The sequence below is a fragment of the Patiria miniata genome, unplaced genomic scaffold (assembly GCF_015706575.1).
Source record: "Patiria miniata isolate m_02_andy unplaced genomic scaffold, ASM1570657v1 HiC_scaffold_13, whole genome shotgun sequence".
In the NCBI taxonomy this organism is placed as follows: domain Eukaryota; kingdom Metazoa; phylum Echinodermata; class Asteroidea; order Valvatida; family Asterinidae; genus Patiria; species Patiria miniata.
The window spans coordinates 18590079-18611416 of NW_024037051.1; the positions used below are offsets into that span (position 1 = coordinate 18590079).

The following is a 21338-nucleotide window of genomic DNA, read 5'->3' on the forward strand; positions in this document are numbered from 1 at the left end:
AATGTTCATAACGTGGACGGACATTCTTGAATCACACTAAATTACTCCAGCCCATGTTTCATTTATTGAACATGTTCAATGAAGAATTGGTATCATTCGGGGTGATGTACATGTAAATCAAATTAGGTTGTTAGGTACCACACTGAGAATACAGTGTTTATACGTCGGTGAAGGGCAGGACCTAATTTAATGAAAGGTTTGCGGAAACACCATGTGCGAATAATTTCTCAACTACATGTAAGAGAATGGTTCTGAAAAGAAAATATAGAAATTATTCGCACATGGTGTTTCCGCAAACCTTTCATTATTTAGTATCTCCACCATGCAAAGCCTCAAATCTTACTTAGGACCTAATTTGATTGGTATTAACTTCTAATTGGTCCAAATTTTTTACACGTCAGATTTTCGGAAGGATTTAGGTCGGTGAGACTCGGGAATGCCAGAATTTAACTAGGCCGTGAAAAAAAAAGAACTAAAGCCATGCCTACCTGCCAAATCGATCTGCCAATGGGCCAGCTACCAGGGATCCCACCATACCCCCGGCAGCAAAGATGGCCACCGCTGTGGCGAAGAGGAAATCGTTCTTGTCATCGGGCATGGCATTGCCGCTTCGCCTCTCTTCCGTCTCATTGAAGAAACCTTGGATCACCTGCAATAAATCGTCACATTCTTTACTTTTCGGGGACAAAAAAATAATCTTTTGAAACAACGCTACATCTGCTGCTTCTTAGGATAAACACCAAGCAAGCCAAGAAGACATTTTTATAAATCACCATGGGCATCTGTAACGGTTTCGTTGTACCGCCGATAGAGGGCAGTAGTTGCAACCTCGAATCAGCTCTTCGTAGCCGATTTATGAAATCGTGTTGTTTCACCGGGGTACGCGAAGGGCAAGGATGGAACATGGCGGCGCCCGTAAACAGGACGACATAATTAAGTTATTTTTCAGCATCACATAGAACATTTCAGTGATACTTTGGAAAAATACTGTGTAAGCATACAACACTGAATATGACCAAAGCGTTACATGTATTTGCTGAATAATTTCCTACTTAATTAACAAAACAACAATAAACTTTAATTATGAATTTTTTTTTGCATCACAGACTATTTAGTGACATGCAATTCAGTCATTTACATTTATGGAAATGGTGTGGTTTGCCTTATGGCTATAAAATCAGTAATGCCTAGAAAACCAGGTGGTACATGTAATAAAACATTGCACATAGATACACATGTAAACAGTATGTCAAAGCATTGTTTTTGCATTATTATCGTTATTATGAAATCCCTTTGGCTATGAGCGTACAATCTTTGACAGTTATTTATCATTCATAAATACCTCAGACAGTTTAGCCATTCCTATTGGTCGAGAGCCCGTCACGTGGCCGGTCTTAAACGGATGATAAAGACATGGCTAGCTGGTCTTAAACACTTTTCCAGTGTCGCAATAAATGTAGCCCCCAAAAAACCAGTGCCTCTTACCATTTCATTGGTTGAACGTTCACAATCCTCACATAGGCATGCGCAACACTACCAGCGAGTCAGAATTGTATGGTTCTAAATTCAAAACGCAACGCGCCAGGTGCGTTCTGCGCGACATCGCTCAGAACATGCCACGCGCGCGTCAATCTCCATAAAAGGGCTGTTTACATCTTACTTGCCAGCTGAACACTCCATTATTTTGCTAGAGGGATGTTTAAAAAAGCATGAAGTTAACTTGTTGAACAAATCGGTATTTTTTGAACGAATTATTTGATATTTTTTACCAAAAAGGTATTTATGAATGGGAATAAATATGTGCTCAGTCGGTATTTATCACTCTGTTTAAGACCACTTGGAAAAGCTTACGAGTATGCGATGAGAATAGTGCCGATAACGCGGTACGTACGGAGGTGACAAATCTGAAGTATTGATTATAGAAAATTGGAAAATGATGTCGTAGTACATCATGTGACCGTTTCTAACCAATGAGAAGCTTCAGAACCAGGGAATCCGAACTCAGTGACCTTTCGGACCCAACATTTCCGTACGAAAAGGTGGATCAAGCTTAAGTGGGAACGCGACTTGCGGTTTCGTTGCGGTAAGATAACGATCACACCAAAATGCCGGATCTTGATCCACCTTTTCCAATTCAAGTGGGAACGCGGTGATAGTGGTCTTAAACAGAGTGATAAAAACCTCCAGAGCACACATTTATTCCCTTATTAAGTATTCCAAGTTGGTGACAATCTGCATTGAAATCGGAGGGGCCATTGCCGAGATCCTTAAGGGAATGTATTGTCAGAGGCCCCCAAAAGAGGATATTTTTGGTTATAACACTTCGAACGCAGATTGTGCTTAAACCTGCCACCTGATAGCTTGGCAACAGAAAGAATGGAATTCAGCACCCTCAAATTGACAAAGAATAAGCATTTTTTTTGTTGCCACCAAAAATCTTGAACGGACTTCATTTTCTAGGCAAGATAGGATTTCTAGCCCACGGTCTACATGCCTACTGCACAATGTGTGTGTTTGGGAGGGTTTTGAAATGTCCTTAAATATAAATCAAAAGTGTTAATTAGAGAGCTACGGTAGTGAACTTATTGTTGAGCATAAAAATCAGTATTTTATTATCGCTGGCATGTTCATACATGTACATTGGACAGAATACATGGTACATGTACCAGTAAATATATCCGGTAAACATTAATGTACTGTACCGTACTACTGTGTAATGATTAGATAATATAGGATGGCCTTGAGGGGGAGAATATATGTATTGTATTGCTCAAGCTATAACAATAGTGCACAAGTCGAAGATGAGTGCAATATTGTTATAGCTCACTTTTAATCTTAATAGTATTAGTAGCTCACTTTTAATCTTAATAATAGTACACTAGTATGTAACTGGTTGTAGTTTCAGCTATGTGGATATTTATTTGAGAACTCAGAGAAAACTACAATATCAATATCACTGCAGCCATCAGGAGAGTTCTACTGACATACCGCTGTACATACCGGTTAATATTGCAGTCATCCGGGTACTTTAAAGGGAAAATACAACATTTGCAAACATCAAAAAATAAAACTACCAAATCATTTTGAAATACCTTGCTGGACTGTTAGTGAATGACAGTGTAAAGCATCCTGTAAAATCATGGCACCTGGTATACTGTCATTTTCAAGAAAAGTGGTATTTTTGTATCAATTTCCAACGCTGATCGGCCGATCAGCATTGGAAAAAACTGGCTTTTTTCAAATACTGGCCCCAGTTGACCATCGCACTTGTTTGCAATCGATTACACACCTATGAACGGGTACAAGCCAGCTAGACTGGTTCCCTGACCTTACAATTCCCCAATATATGTAAACTGCTCTGTTTCTTCTTAAATGGAGTCAGGGAACCAGACTACAGGAAAATGATTGTTTTTCTTGGTTTTTATAGCATTTTCGAACCCAAAACCTCAAAAAAGTCAGTGTTACTATATTTGCTATATATTTCCAACCCCCCAATTCCATCCATTTCTGAAAATTACAGCAAAAGCAAATGATGTATATTCCCTTTAAGAAAGCATATGCTGATGTACATGTATTTTTACCACTGGAAGCTAGCTTGACATAAATAATAATATCAAATTGCATATTGACTAAACATGGACTTTTGCACTTACACAAATATTAATTATAGTTTATACTGTATATACCGGTATTCAACAATTTGTAATCTTGAGTGACATTTGTAGGCTATTTTGACCCGAGTCAAGGTGTACAGGAAATGTTTCCCCTACTGGAAAGTTTTTGTAAATTTGTATGCATGTACATTGTACATGTACCAGGTATAAAAAAAAAAAAATTAAATTAAAAAACTGACTAGGTCCATTCCTTTCTCATAAAATGCTTTGTACATAGTATACATGTACGTCAGTAGGCATATGAGCACAGGAAAATTTACGAAATTCTACATTAAAGGGAATATACAACATTTGCAAACATCGAAAAATAAAACTACCAAGTTTTTGCGAAATACCTTAACAGGATGTTGATAAATGACAGTCTAAAGCATCCTGTAAAATTATGGCACCTGGTAAACTGTCATTTTCAAGAAAAGTGGTATTTTTGTATCAATTTCCAACGCTGATCGGCCGATCAGCGTTGGAAACAACTGGCTTTTTTTCAAATACTAGCCCCAATTGACCATTGCACTTGTTTGCAATCGATTACAAACCTATAAACGTGTACGAGCCAGCTAGACTGGTTCCCTGACCTTACAATTCCCCAAAGTATGTAAACTGCTCTGTTTCTTCTTATATGGAGTCAGGGAACCAGACTATAGGAAAATTATCGTTTTTATAGCATTTTCGAACCCAAAACCTCCAAAAAGTTAGTGTAACTATATTTGCTTTATATTTCCAACCCCCCAATTCCATCCATTTCTGAAAATTACAGCAAAAGCAAATGATGTATATTCCCTTTAAAGGGGATGATACAACATTTTGCTTTTGCTGCAATTTTCAGAAAAAGGAATGTGAGTATAAGTGTAGGGGCCTGCCGTATGTTTTAAGTTGCAAATATTGTAAAACTGACTTGTTTCACATTTTGGGCAGCTTGTACAGTAGATGCCGGAAAAAAACAAGAAAACCAATCATGTTCTTGTACTCTGGTTCCCTGACCCCACTTAATATGAAACAGAGCAATTTATAGAATGGGGAATTGTAAGGTCAGAGAATCAGTCTAGTAGCAGGCTTGTAGCCCTTCTCAGGTGTGTAATCAATTGCAAAGAAAATGCGGAACTAAATATGAAATTACCGTAGGAGCAGTTTTTGGGAAAAAAAAAAAGTTTTTCTCCAACGCTGGTTGGCCGACCAGCGTTGGAAAAATATGATTTTTCTTGAAAATGTCAGCACACAAGGAGCCACGATTTTACAGGATGCCTTATAGACTGTCATTCCCTAACAATCCAGTGAGGTAGGCCCTATTTTGTGAAAATTTCATCATTTCGTTTTTTTATGTTTGCAAATGTTGTATCTTCCCTTAATTAAACGTCCTTGCATGCAATTTGGAATAAAAATAGAAGCATAGTGATTAAAAAAGTATATTGCAGGAGAACCGTACATTCTGTTTGCTTTGAAGTCACTTTTGAAGTACAATAAGCCCACATCAGTTACCTAGCATGGCTATAAAGTTTAAAATTACTGTGTTTAGAGCTACAGTCCATCATTTGCGTCAATCCAAAAAGTAAACTGACATAATTTTTGATGAAAAAACATACTTGGTTGAAAGGTACAGTGAGAGGAATAAAACTCTGTGAATTTATTCTTTCTGGCATGCTGTCATTTTGAAGAAATCAACGAAAGAAGGACTTTCCAACGATGCGTCTAAAGACGCATCTTTGGAAACTTCCGTTAGGCCTAGTAGTTAATTTTTTATTCAGCAAAGCACGAAGCATTCGTCGGTTCAGTGTGCGACACCGTGAAGCTGCAATCGGCTCAGTGAGAACGTGTCTCAGATGCTGAATTCAGGCCCAATTTAAAACATGATTCAGCAACATTTGATTTGAAAACAAGATACTAGAATTATTTTTTCTCGAAATATACAGCTGAAACTTCATCAGGTTAGTTGTTCAGCACCCTTCTTTAGATTGTGAGCATGTTTGTTGCTTTAAACGAACAAAATGCACAAATTACAAATGGGCAATTCCACGGTAACGGAAGGACGTTTTCACTCATTAAATAAAATTTCAAATGTGTGTATCACAGACACTGTTCATAGTTACAGCAAACAAATGTCACAATTGTATTGCTATAATGCTACTTTCATTTCCCACACTTTTGGGGGCATGAATGCCTCCCGTTTATGAATTATGAATATTACTGAGGTCGGTAACGGAAGGACGGTAAAACGGACAAGGGTTTTCCAACTTACTCGCGTTTTGCGTAAACTCTGTGAATTTTATGGGGCAATTATATTTTAAAGGTAGGAAATGGAATCCCTGAAGCTTTATCTATACTATACCGCCTTTCATTTGACTTTAAGTGTTTCGGTAATATAATTACAACTTTTTAAGCAGATTATAATTTGGTAACGGAAGGACGGTAACGGAAGGACAAAAGGTTTACTCAATTATAGCATGAACAAAATGTGAATTTACACTAATTATACAAGTGAAACAAATTGCTGAAATGTGTAACTGAATGTGAAATCAACAATATGCAGACCTGGCATAAATAATTATACCCAAGAAACTATTGAGATAAAGATAGAAGCCTGCTAATTAATGATAACAAAAGAAACACGAAAACAACCCAAAACACATAATTCACGAACACAGGACTACTACAGAAATAGACTTCAAACCCATCACCTCAATCCTTAAAAGTTTAAATACACAGTATTTGAACTCTTGAGTATATTGGTTACATGTTCACCAACAACTTTTAATAATAATACCGGTAGGTTCAAAGGTTTACCTAAAGGGTGGGGGGGGGGGGGGGGGGGGGGGGGGGGGGGCGACCAGCCTACATGTACATTTAAGGTAAAAACATCTACCGGTAGAACTGATGGCTTCAGTTAGGTGTTGCTTTTAATTGAACTCTCAAATCAATGTTTGAAATCAAATTACAATGATTTAGAGTAGTAACAATTTAGTAATAAACATCCAAACTGAAATTGTTAACTTGGGCATAATTTGTCAAAGATTGCACCTCACATGTCTTACACATGTAAATTGAATGAAAGTGCCCCAAAGTACCGGTACTTTCTGCCATCTCATTTTTGACTTAATTTGCTTCTGGAATGGCTTCACAGAATTCGTATCTTTCTCTATTGTCCATGAATGCTGATGGCAGCAACTTTATGATTTGATTTTCTGCAACAACTCCATACGTGTACAAGTACTGGTACATCGGCATATATGTACATATGTACATTGTACATGCCTGTGCCATCCTTTGTAATAAACACCTTGCCCTGCTTATCCCACTTTTGTGAAGGTGGGTCACATGAATGTCCTTTCAATGCTCATTATACATGCATGTATTTGCAGTGATTTTCATTTTTCAAATATGAGCGCAAATGTCGTAACATTTGATAAAAATACGATTTGTCCTTCCGTTACCGTCCTTCCGTTACCAATTTGGTAACGGAAGGACGTGATTTAATTAATTGTAATTAAAAAACGATAAGTACAGCAGTGTCAGTTATAATGTCATATTGAAGGCCTACCTAAACTTGCTTTGCACAATAACTTTCAATGCATTCATACTGCAAGTTTTAAAAATAAATTAAAAATATGTATTTTTTCGGTAACGGAAGGACATTTTCGAAGGCTGAAATATTAGAAGTCACTGAAGCGAAACAAATTACGCAAAATGTTAAAAACAAGTTTTAGTCGGTTTTTCAAGACCAATACTTTCTCATGACAGAAACTGATGGCATTAGTACATATTTTTGTGTGTCTATTGGTAGAATACTTTCATATCACTATTAATCACATTTTTAGGATTAAAACAGAATTATTACATAATCCTATTTTTTGGTACCGAAATGTATAAAAAATAAAATTCCGACTTCAAATCTTGAAAATATAGACTTTTAGCTTTCATTTGATGCCAAATTTGTTTCAGTCACATGTATTTGAATTTTTTGGTGTCACGTCCACTTTGGTGTGGAATTGCCCAAATGATGGAAGGTACCTTTAATACATACATGTAAGGCTAATTGTACGATACCTGGTGTATTGTTTGTTTGCGTCCTGCACTGCCTGGTACAGTATAAGGTCCCCCCCCCCCCTCAAAAAAAAACCCTGGCTCTCTATTCAAACATTTGTCAAGTAGGAGGTTTAATGATAAAAAAATAAACACTAGGAGGTCAAAGCTCAACTACCTGTTTGCATTGGTCGTACACAATCACAGCGAACTCAAAGAGTAATTAAGCATCATGCATGCATACACCTGGCTTTCCTAAAAGACTTTTGGGCCTTTTCACGCTACCATCTTGTCTACCCTTGGTGAAATTAACACTGGTCCTCTGTGCTGCAATAAGTGATACCACATCTCGCAAACACATTCTTTTTATATCAGAAATATCAGAAATAAAACAACATGGTTGATGTGTTTTGTGTTTGAATTGAGTCACACCTACCGGTAGAATATGCCCCCAAACTTGCGCTGACAAAAAAAAGTGATCAGATACCGGTACATAGGCCTACTTGAAACTCCTTAAAATCACCCTCATTTAGAAACAGGGTATGGCTGGGCTCTGGTTTAAAAAAAGGGGGGGGGGCAGAGAAGTGATTTAGAGGAGGAACTTGGTCAAATTTGGTGATCAATACTCAGGCGTGCAACTGGGAAATCACAAAAAAAGAGGAAATCAAATTTTTCCCAGACTTTGTACAGTGTTTTTCTATTTTCAATGGCACACATGGGAAGTAAAAAAAGAGGAAATCAGCTGATCCGAGGAAAGTTGCATGCCTGAATACCACAGTACCGCCCGAAAAAAAACTAAGGTATTATTTACAAAATCATAATGGTAGGAGTAAGAAATGATCAATTAACCATGGGGTGATTTTTCGCTTTGAAAATTGGAGAAGGAATGGAGGAAGAGAATCAAAATTTGTGAGGTGATGAAATGAAGTTGTTTCTTCAGAGCTTGAGACAAAAGTGACAGCATAGCAATTTTTCCTTCCCGCCTAAAGTTTTTACCTCCAGGATGTACATAAAGAACCACCCCCACTTCTCATTTGCCCATAGCCTGGTCTTGCAATAAAGTCAGTCCTTCTGATTTGAGGCGTGCGATCACACCTAAAAAATCACACACCTAGAAAAATCACACGCCTAGAAAAATCACACGCCTAGAAAAATCCAGGTGTGCCTTTTTTCACACGCCTGTGATTTTCAAATCAGAAGGACTGTAAAGTTACTAGAGTGTGTCCTGCTCAAGCAGACCTACTTTTTGTGTTTCCATGGACTGTAATAAACACCCTAAACTTGAGTTATTTGGGGTCATATTGTAACAGCAATTATGTGTGTCCTGTATTTTATTTATTTATTTATTATCCACATCCAACAGCAGAACAAACCGCCAATTACAGGACTGGTTAAAAAATATTATACAATTATTAAAAAATATATATATATATATACACAAATATGATCAAAAAGAATCATTATAAAAAATATATATTGATGTTATAAACACAAACTAAAAACAAAATATATGTACATGTACATGTATATAGGGATGAAACAAGCACTGTGAATTATGTGATAGGAGAGGATTTCATTGGATATGCATATATACATGTAGATATATAAAATGCTAAAAAGTAATGGATAAAAAAACAAAACAAAAAAACAACAAAAAAAAACAGAAGACACAACGCACATATACTTTAGACAAACACAAGACAACAACAAAACAAACAAAATCATGGTTGACACGATCAAAGGCCTTAGAGAAATCAATGTAGATAACATCCAACTGCTCCCTCCGTTCAACAGCATGGTAAGCCTCCTGCAATAATGATGTTAGATTGGTGGAGCAATCTCTGCCAGAGATGAAACCATGCTGCTGCTCGGAGATGGCTGGTTGGACGTGACACATGATATGCTCACTTAAGATCTTTTCAAAAACCTTGGATACCTGAGGGAGCAAGGAAATTGGTCTGTAGTTAGCAACATTGTGTTTTTTGCCAGATTTATGGATAGGAACAATATTAGCAGCTTTCCAACGAGAGGGAAAGCAACCCTCCAGGGTAGCCCTATTAAACAAATATGTTATCCCTGCACATTTGCACAACATGGGTGTATTTAAGCTTACATCACAACAAAGTCACATGGTCTGTTGTGCAACCTTTTGGTTACGTAACAAGTTTGTTTGATGATAACCTTACATCACAACAAAGTCACATGGTCTGTTGTGCAACCTTTTGGTTACGTAACAAGTTTGTTTGATGATAACCTTACAACAGGCTTATCTACCGTATTACAATGAAGTGTTTGACAGTATTTCCTGTCATTGTCAATGATACAGGTACCGTTAAGGCGTTATGTATGGTATGTCATATTGCACCAACCCAAAACTGCAAAGTCACTGGGCAATGTTTGCCTGTAAAAGTTGCTGTTTCATCAATATTGTGCATAAATCATACTTTAATTGCTCATCAATGCTTTGCACGTGAACATCTGTACATGTACCGGTACCGGTGTATACAAATACGAACTCGTTTTATCTCGAGGACAATGCTTTGTTTCCCTTTGTCCTTGTAATACTCTCCCATAAGCACACAAACTTACTACAGAGGACCATCAACAATAAGCCTTCTGCAAGTAAAGTTTGACCTTTGTTTGCAGCAAGTTGTACCCCGACTTCACCAAACTTTGTTAGCTGCAATTTAGGCAGTAGTTTAAAGGGCCTAATTTTGAAATCGGAATCCGCCTGACTGACAACATTTTAGACAATGTTTTTTAGGGCAACATAGTTTGTAAGTTTACATTCAAAATATATCAACAGGGTACCGGTAGGAGACTAAACCAAAATATTTAAAAAAAAATTTCAACCTGCCAATACTATATTTGGAAATGTGAGGTTTTTTTTGTTTGTTTTTTATGCTTGGTCTCGGTCTCGGTAGTCTTGGTCTCGGTCTTGGTCTCGATCTTCAAAAGTCTCCGTCTCGGAAGTCTGGTCTCGTTCTCGAAAGAGCTGGTCTCGGCTAGCATACAAAAGACTAGTACACGATACAAAACATGACTCAGCAACTTTTGAATTAAAACTGAGATCCCAGAATATTCTTTTCTCGGAGTAAACATGTATACAGCATTCACAGAGCAGAGCTAAACTTTTTCAGGTTAGTTGTTTAAAGCACCCATCTTTTGAGCAATTAAAGTTGTTTCAAATGAAAAAAAAAATGCACGAATGATAACACGCAGAGCTTGGGTATATTCTAACACGGGAGTCTGTGACTAGACTAGCCAGTGTTTGATACCGAGATGTGACACAAAATGTGAACGTGAACTGGCAAATAAGTCTTTCACGCCCTTCATTAGACAGACACTTTATGTACAGTACATACCAGTTTGGGGTTGTTGATGACACCAGTGTTGTAACCAAACTGCAGAGAAGAACCAATCACAGCCGAGGCTGTAGCAAAGACTAGCGGCACAGTCAACGGCCTCTGAAGACAAAAAAAAAAATAATAATAATTATTTTCATCACTACATGTAAATGCAACAATTAGGACTAAACTAAGACTTGAGTGCATCATGATCTACAAATGTAGCAGAGTTTTCGATTCTCAATTTTTGGATTCATCTGGCATTTGTCTGGTCACACAGACTGACACACACCCGCACACGTGCGCACATACACTCTTGAATTACTATACTCCCGAGGACAATGCTTTGTGTTTCCCTTTGTCCCTTAAATATAACACTCTTCCATAGACTAAGCACACGAACCTACTACAGAGGACCGTTTTGTACAAAAGACCCAATGCCCAAGGACTGAAAGGATCCTCTTCTCCCTTTGTGTGTCTGTCCTTGGGGTTATGTAGAACACATACAGGTACTCAATCGTCAAAATATAGCCGTGACAGCATGACCGGACGGTTCTTCTTCAAGAAGCAAGAAATCATAAATATTTTCCATATAGATCGTGGTTGTTCTGTTTTAAGTCGATCACTGGCTTTGTGAAATGAATGACTGCTACATTGGACTCTTGCAATCTCACGTTTAATCTCATCTGGGCTTGGATAATACTAGGGAAAAGGACCAGTTTTGTGAAGTCCAATTTCGACTGCATGGGCCTTATTCACGAGTTGGCCATTTTTGTCGAGTTCGCTGAATGTATTTCATTAAGTGTTAACTGTTGAATTACAGGGATGGCGCCAGACTTTTTATGCAGGCACAATGCAGCTTTATTTTACTGTCATTTTATTTTTAAATATGGCTTTTAACATTAGGGAATGTTTAATTACAAATTTTTATTCACTGAAGCAGACTGGAATTTATTATACCGGTACATTAACTTGCTTTCATTTCTCTACAGAAGCAAGATTTTACCTAACTTTCAATTCAATATGGCCGACTTGTTAATAAGGCCTATACTGTCATTTTTGGTCTGCTGGATTCAAACTACACATTGACTGCCAGCTCTAAAAGTCAAATTCCTGATGAGCATTGGAGCTGGAGTTTCTCAAGCTAGTCCTACATGCACATGTACACTGTACCAGTACGCTAATACACAGCCAACATTACTAAAACATATGTCATAAGAAATGAACTGGACAAATCTGCTCCTCCCCCATCCGTCCCCCCCCCCCCCCTCCCAATTTTGATGAGTCATGATCTTAATGTTATAGTCAGTGGGCTTGTGGTGGCCCATATGCAATTTCGGGTACACTCTTTGAAACTCTCAGTATCACTAGAGGATACCTCAAGAAGTTCCAAACCACTTGATGCCATTTTTTTCTGACACTTTTGTGGGCGTGGCCATGATTTTAAAAAGTGGGGGGCATCGCGTGCAAAAAATAATAAAAAAATTTTACTTTTCTTTTTCGCATTTGGACAGTTCACCCAAGTGCTACATCACAAGAAAAAAAAAATCCACAATTTTGCCTCTTTTGGGGGTGGGCCAACATTTTAAAAAGTGGGGTCACATGTCGCTAACAGAAAATCGACCTGTAAAATGCAATCTTGAGGTTTTTTGTTTTTGTTTTTGTTTTTGTTTCAATCCATTATAATTTGCCAAGGAAAAAACGTTTACATGTCAACTCATAAATTCTTTGGCTCCCATTTGGGGGGCGTGTCACACTTTTTTCATAAAAAGGGGGCATACGTGTATTCCAAAAGGAAGCTTGTGCGAGCCCATGTGGATTATTGCACATTCTTTCAAACTCTCACAAACACCTCTGGACACCTCAACAAGTGAAAATCTGCTCCACCCCACTCTTCCCCCCCCCCCCCATTGGCCATTAAAATGGCAGCCGTTTTTAACATATATCTGGCATATTGTACACATACATACATGGACAAATAATCAATTTTATGAGACATTTATGTTTTGATATACAGTGAAATCTCGATAAGTCAAACTTTGAGAGAATGGGCTCAAAATGTGAGCTAAGCTGAGTTTTGAGTCAAGCAGGGTTGTATATCACTGTTATACATTGTACAACTGAAGGGAATAATTAGTCTTTGTTTGACTTAACAGGAGGTTTGATTTATCAACATTGTTTGATTTATCAACATTGCTTCAAATGTCGGCTGATGACTGCAAATGGTGCCCGACTAAACTTAGTGCAAATATATGGGAGTCCAGAGAGGCCACATAAAGCGTATTCTCGACCATAACCCAATCTAAAAACACGTTAAAATTGTGCAGCAGCATGATTCCAGTCAAACCAGTGAGTTTGGCGGTTTTGAGACATCATCTTTCATTGAAAAAAAAACTTTTTCATTTTGCCGACGCGCATGGCCACGGCGACGTGCGCGCATACCAGAAACCAAGACTTTTTTTTTTGGCCTTAACCATGTTAACTCAAAACTCTGTTTTCCACACCAAATTATAAGGGATTGTAACAAATACAAAAACAAAACAAAAAAGCTCAAGATTGCCTGTTACAGGTCGATTTTCTGTTAGCAACGTGTGCCCCCACTTATTTAAAAGGTTGCCCCACCCCCAAAAGAGGCACAATTGTGGAATTTTTTTTTCTTGTGATGTAGCACTCGAGTTAACTATCCCAATGTGAAAAAGATTTTTTGTTTTTTAATAATTTTTTACGCGCGAAGCCCCCACTTTTTAAAATCATGGCCACGCCCACGAAAGGGTCAGGAAAAAATGGCATCAAGTAGTTTTGAACTTCTTGAGGTATCCTGTAGTGATCCTGAGAGTTTCAAAGAATGTACCCGAAATTGCATATGGGGGGTCATTTTCGACCGTAAGCCCACTGACTATTATGGAGGAAGCATGTACATGTAATGGGAAGGAATAGTTTGTCAGGATTCAGGTCCCTCAGACCCAAACCAACTCAGACCCATCCCAATTCGGACCCATCAGTTGGTAAAATTTCTGTCAGGACTTCGGCTGTCAGGACGCTAGGGGTGCGTTTTGGCGGTCATAACCAAGAATTGGTTCGGTGGTTTCTCTTTGGTTGGTTTTTAATTGTTTTGGGGATTTGAGTACTACATGATCATGCGTAATTCTAACCCAATTAAAATTGCTGAAGAAATTCACCGACAAGAAACTACCAAACCAATTCTTGGTTATGACCACCAAAACGCACCCCAGCTGTCGGCAATCATGTTCTAAGCGTTGTTATTTGCGCGGACACGGCATGAAGTCAGTTCGTTCCGACATTTTGCACACAAGCTCAGATGAGCAATATATCCTGTGTGTACAAGTAGTTTTTTTGTAGAGAGGATCCATAGTAAACACACATTATTCTTTTTTTACCTTGTTACATACATATGCCCTTAAAGGGAAAATACAACATTTGCAAACATCAAAAAATAAAACTACCAAATCATTTTGAAATACCTTGCTGGACTGTTAGTGAATGACAGTGTAAAGCATCCTGTAAAATCATGGCACCTGGTATACTGTCATTTTCAAGAAAAGTGGTATTTTTGTATCAATTTCCAACGCTGATCGGCCGATCAGCGTTGGAAAAAACTGGCTTTTTTTTCAAATACTGGCCCCAATTGACCATCGCACTTGTTTGCAATCGATTACAAACCTATGACCGGGTACGAGCCAGCTAGACTGGTTCCCTGACCTTACAATTCCCCAATGTATGTAAACTGCTCTGTTTCTTCTTATATGGAGTCAGGGAACCAGACTACAGGAAAATGATTGTTTTTCTTGGTTTTTATAGCATTTTCGAACCCAAAACCTCAAAAAGTCAGTGTAACTATATTTGCTATATATTTCCAACCCCCCAATTCCATCCATTTCTGAAAATTACAGCAAAAGCAAATGATGTATATTCCCTTTAAAGGGAATACATCATTGGCTTTTGCTGTAATTTTCAGAAATGAACTATTTGAGGGGTTACTACATGTATAATAGATCAAACATTGTTTCACTGACATGTTTGAAGTTTTGTGTTCGAAAATGCTGGAAAAAAACAAGAAACACACAAACGGTGGAGTAGTCTGGTTCCCTGACTCCACTAAAGATAAAATGGACCAATTTATGGATGCCGGAAAATTGTAAGGTAAGGGAACCAGTCTAGCTGGCCTGCACCCGTTCATGAACATGTAACCAATAGCAAATAAAATTTGGAGTGAAAAAATGGTGAAATTGGAGTGCTCAGTAGTTGAAAAATAGTTAGGTCTTTCCAACGGTGGTCGGCCGACCACCGTTGGAAATTTACACAAAAATACCATTTTCTTGAAAATGACTTCACACCAGGTGCCATAATTTTACAAAGTGCTTTAGACTGTCATTTACCAACATCCTAGTGAGGCATTTTGTTAAAACTTGGAGTTGTATTTTTCCATGTTTGCAAATGTTGTATATTCCCTTTAATTGCATGTTCTTGATCATTTAATTCCACATTAATATGAAGCTACGGTAGGGCCAGTATCATGTACTCCAGCTGTACTAGCTTTCAGCTCTAATGCGAAATACTTTACACTTACATGGGTAAATCAATTAAGCATAGCCTCTGTGACCCCATATGCTATCTTTTCCTCCTTCCAGTGAGAATCCAACCTTTTCTTGAATGCACTACAGTTTTGGCATCCAATAGGCCCCCTACTGCTTGTGGAAGGGAATTCCAGATGTTTATCACTCTTTGGGTGAAGAAGTTCTTCCTATCCAATGCTTTTCTTCAGGGATGGCTTGAAGACTTTAAGAGACCTCTTGTCCTGGTCCTGTCAGCTGTTTGGAAGAATCTGCTGCTGAGCTTCTTTTTCAAGGCCTTTCAATATCTTGAAAGTCTCTATAAGGTCCCCTCTTTCTCTTCTTTTCTCAAGGGAATACAGGTCTAGAGCTTGCACAGTTGCAGTCTATCTTCATATGAAAGCTCCCTTAGAGCTGGGATCAACTTGGTGGCCCTCCTTTGAACTTTTTCCAAGATATGTTTATCATTTTCCAGCCATGGGCACCATGATTGGACACAGCATTCCAGATGCAGTCTGATGAATGTTTTGTATAGAATCAGGAAGCTATCCGTATCAATGTACTTGAACGATCGCTTCACCACCCTGAGACAATTCATTCCCTTCACTGCCGCTTTGCTGCATTGTGTACTTGGTTTGAAGTCTGGTGTTAGGTAAACTCCCAAGTCATCTTCCTCCTCTGTTGATTCAAGTGTCGTCTCCCCCATATGATAATCAGCCAGTGGGTTTCCCGTTCCAATGTGCATGGATTTACATTTCCCAGCGTTAAAGCGAAGCTGGAGTTACTCAAGTTACAGAGCTGGATGTTACTCAAGCTACAGTGGTACCACTTATGATAATTTATCAGTACGTCAACAATTGAAGCTATTGTCATGATTGTGTTTATATTACTCTTGAAAACAGAACAATGACATCAATGAAAAAGAGCATTGTTTATTGCCATGACTGCTGTTATTTTAGTCAACCAGTTACATTGTCATCAGGCATTGTCAGGTCATCATGGTCATTGACGTGATTAAAGCATTTTAACAACGGGTTGCATGTCGTCAAGCTACCACACAGTATTGGATAGCGAGATGAGCTTTATCCATGATCATGATGATATGGATACAAAGTCTCCCTGGTTCGAATCCACGTCGTCGCTGCTCATTTTAATCGGCTATATTTTTTCTTCTCTTGAGTTTATCAATATCATTGATTTTCAGGAAAGATTCCCATATCTGGCCATCACTTATTTGTCCCGTCACTTCAGTGACTTATCAGCCATGATAATTGTCCTAAAAAAAAGTCAAATTTAGCAGGGGAAATATTAAAGTGGTTACTGACAAAACACTTCGAAATTTTCTGATCAGTCCTAGGGTTTGTGCACAGTGTATGGCCACAATCTGACAATGGGAAACAAGTTTTAAGTTCAACCTCATTCTTAAGTTCCTACCTTTTTCACACTTGTTGCTGGATCCGTTTCGGGTTCATTTCTTCCATTCATGGCCGATGACTCCTTCTCCTTAGAATCCATCGTAGGGGAATCCAAACCACCTTCCACCGATCCGTACATAAATCTAGTAAAATGTAGCTTACAAGCTACACCTACACTTATTTAAGCCTAGATGAAATTCATGTCGAACGCCGGCTGTACTGTACACATATCACGCGTCGCGGCGCCGCGCCATTTGCATAGCTTGAGGGCGCTCAATCGATCCCTGTTATGTATTTTTATCACGTGCCTACTTTTCTCCACGTGGGCGACCTTTTTGGAAGAAACCATTTACAATGAAGGGGGCTCTACATGTCACAGGACGTACATGTATGGAAAAAATGTATACACTTTTCGAGAAGATGTCCAACAAAATAAAGTAACAAAAAAAGTAAAAGCCAAAAAAAGTATAAAAGACAGGAAATGATACATTTTTGCATCCCTAAGTACTAGAACTTTAGGCTCGGTTAAACGCCCATTCTTTTTTTCTGTTTATTTCATTCCGAGTCAAAGGTTAGTGGTCGGTCAAAGTGTATGTTTTATTATGTAACGTATTACGCAACACGACTCCTGTAGCTAGCTAGGGGCGGATCAGGAAAGTTAGATGGTTGGATAACCACTATACATACATGTACACGCGAACGTCGGCGGCGTTTTTTTTTTTTTTTTAGATATTTTGTCAAAATGAGGTAATTGGTGATTCTTGACTAGCGATCAGGAGCTGTGTCCATGTAGCCGATCCTTGATTAATTACTTTTACACCCCCATATTATAATCTTTCTTAATCGCAGACACAACTTTTAGGATTTTCTTTTCGCTCGCAGTAGAGGGTGGAAGTGATTACCTAAAAAATTAATCTTGAATTTTCTAGTGAGACAATTAATTGTATGGCAGGGGGAACATTCAAGCGGTTTATGATTAGGCCAAATAAAAAAAAATAACATGTTTAGCGTCCTGCCTTTTTGAGAAAAAAGAAGAAGCGGGAGGCCCTTTTTCCCCCCTCCAAAATGGCCGCCCGCCGGGCTATTTTTCAAGTTGGCCGCCAGTTTTTTCTTCCTTTTTTTTTAAATGGCCGTCATTTGACTAAATGACATACCGGCTTAATTGTATGGACTAGAATGATGCAACAGACAAAGAGGCTAAAATGAAAGAAAAAGGATTAAGACCTTTTTTTCAATTTGCAGGTTTTGTTTTAAAGAAAAGCGGCTAATATTCCTCTTTTGGTGCGTCTGCAGCCCTCTGAAAAAGAAATGGGCTTTCACTTTGTGTACAAATAACCTCGCAAGAGCCGATCTAGCAGCCAATAATTCTAATTTAGGGAAGTAATAATTTAATATTATCATTCATTGGTGATTTGTTGTGTTCAATGTCTCATTCAAATGTGAAGAGCTTTTATATTGCTAGAAAAAATAGCAGTTGAAAAAAATCTTTATTTCGAGATGAAACTTGAAAATAGCATGGGGAATGATCTTTCAACAAACAAAAAAAATGGCCAAATCGTATTTCTTTTTCTCTCCTTTTAATTTAGATCTTAGCGTCCCACTACATTTCAAACAATGTACGTGCGTTATAAAATCGTCTTAGTCATAAGTGAATATAAATTTACCTTCAAAATGACAACACATACAAAATATTAATGTTAAAATGAAAATGTTCCAAAATGAAAAAAAGAAAAAAAAATGTTTATAAAAAACAGCACCTTTATATTATAGAAAAAACAAGGACAATAAAAAGCGTTAGCACCTTTATATTATAGAAAAAACACAAAACAAATTTAAAATCACAAATCATGAATTGCAAATAATGACTGCATCAAAGCCTATTGTGCTAAGCACGAGTGCTTATCATGACTTTTACGAAACTACAAAACTATACCATGATGTAAGAATGATGATAAAATTCTCATCTCGTCTTAGTCATAAGTGAATATAAGTTTGCCTTTCAATGAAAACACATACAAAATAATGTTAAAATGAAAACGTTCCATATGAAAAAAAGAAAGCACCTTTATATTATACAAAAAACAGCACCTTTATATTATAGAAAAAACAAGGACAAAAGCGTTAGCACCTTAATATTATAGAAAAAACACAAAACAAATTTAAAATCACAAATCATGAATTGCAAATAATGACTGTATCAAAGCCCATTGTGCTAAGCACAATGAGTGCTTATCTTATGACTTTTACGAAATTACAAAACTATACCATGATGTAAGAGTGATACATTTTTCAAAATGCTTCAATACATTTGCAAGCCAATTACAAAATGCCTTTGTTCAAAAAAGCCCCCCCCCCCCGCCTTATCTTTTCATTTCACATCAAAATGAAAAGAAAAGAAAACAAGTATTTTAGTAAAATTTTACCAAAATAAAAACAGTTTTTAACTTCTACAAGGCTCTACACTTAAATCTGGTACAAATTCAAAAGAGGTCATTTTTACATATTGAAAGAGTTGCAATTAACGTCCAATTAACGGTAGCCTTGACCAAGGCTATCAGCTTGTTCCCATACGAACTTGTTCCCGCTACTGCACACCGCGCGCGCTGCGACACACTGTTGTACCATGCCGTTAGCCTCAACGACCCTTGCGTGTGCTTTGTGTGCATGTACGTACGCTCCACACACGCTTCCGCAAACAGCCGTACACTGTACGGCTGTTTGCGGAAGCGTGTGTGGGGTGTACGTGCATGCACACGCAAGGGTCGTTGGTATCCGGTTCGTTAGTGTGACGTCACCTCCAGCACTTTCTGCACGATTGGAACCGGAAGTTAACGCAGCTCGAGCGTTTGCAGCCAATGGGCGCTAGTAATCAGTGGTGTGCGTGTATGACGTTTTTACTAACGAACCGGATAGTACAACTACTGTGTCGCGGCGCGCGCTGTGTGCATGCGGAAGCGGGAACAAGCTCGTATGGGAACAAGCTGATAGCCTTGGTCAAGGCTAAATTAACGGGTGTGTATACACTGTTAATAAAAGCACACTACCGGTAATCTCCAAATGATGTAAAGCGGTATATCCTATGATCAAAGAGGGACATTTTGAAAAGGTAAAAAACATCCTGGTTTGGAAGCCATTGGGGTTCAGTTTAAACTTTTGACGACTTTGCGATAATTTTTTTTTTTTAGGGGGGGAGGGGAACCAATAAAATGGTGACTTATTCAGATCCTAACACTTCAGAACAATAAGTACGATTTGGAATTTTGTTAAGCACACGATTACAACAAAAAACATGCAAAATTTGCACAATGCAATGAAATATCATTTGTTAATTTTTTACTGGCATTAGTACAAACTGCTGTTTGTTAACTCAAATGAAATGCTTAGTTCCTGGTTTAAATAACAAATGTAATGTCAGTTTAGCAATCTCATCCAAAGTAAATTCAAACGTGAAGGTTAAAGTCAAAGTGGATGAACAATGGAGAAAGAAATGCCTTTGTCAAAGTTTTTTGAATGGTTAGTCACTTGACTTGAGACTTATTTGGAATTGACTTGTGATTGTCAAGATTGCCATGAATTGTCACGACTTGTGACTTATTGTCATGACTTATGACTTGTCATGGTGACCAACCATTCAAATGAACTTTGACAAAGGCACGGTTTTCCATTGTTCATCCACTTTGACTTGAACCTTCACGTTTGATTTTACTTGTGCTTAAATTGTTATACTGACTTAATGTCATTGTCATGGCTTGGGCCTTGTCATGGCTTGTTACTTGTCATGGCTTGTGACTAGTCATGGCTTGTGACTTGTCATGGCTTGTGACTTGTCATTGCTTTTGACTAGTCATGGCTTGTGAGTTGTCATGACTTTTGATATCATGGCTTGCAACTTGTCACGGCTTGCGACTTCTCACGGCTTGCGACTTGCCATGGCTTTTGACTTGTCATGGCTTCTGACTTGTGACTTGTCATTGCTTGTGACTTGTCACAGCTTGCGACTTGTCACGACTTTTGATTTGGCATGGCTTGTGACTTGCCATGACTGCTCACATGTCACGGCTTGTCACATTTCATAACTTATCACGTCATGACTCGTGACTTGTCACATGTCGTGACAACTTGTCACATGTTATGCATGTAACACGTCATGACTTGTCACAAGTCATGACTTGTCACATTCATGTAAGGTCAGGACATGTGGCATGATTTGTGATTCATGACTAGATCTGTTACAACCCTGCTTTTATTAATAATTTTGCACTACAGGACGGAAAACAATAACCAACTTGGTTGGAATTTCCAGAATACTCCACTTTTTAT

The 21338-nt window shown here is 38.1% G+C and overlaps 1 protein-coding gene across 1 annotated transcript in view; it reads right to left on the reverse strand.

Moving 5' to 3' along the window:
- LOC119721446 (solute carrier family 2, facilitated glucose transporter member 3-like) overlaps window positions 1–17264 on the reverse strand; it is a 46121-nt gene extending 28857 nt beyond the window's left edge. The window contains exons 1-3 of the mRNA XM_038191525.1: window positions 17038–17264; window positions 11051–11152; window positions 489–649 (exon numbers count right to left, since the gene is read on the reverse strand). Of these exons, the coding sequence (XP_038047453.1) occupies window positions 489–649; window positions 11051–11152; window positions 17038–17157 (383 nt within the window). The 5' untranslated portion in view covers window positions 17158–17264. The remainder of the gene's footprint in view (window positions 1–488; window positions 650–11050; window positions 11153–17037) is intronic.
- Between the last annotated feature and the right edge of the window lie 4074 nt (window positions 17265–21338).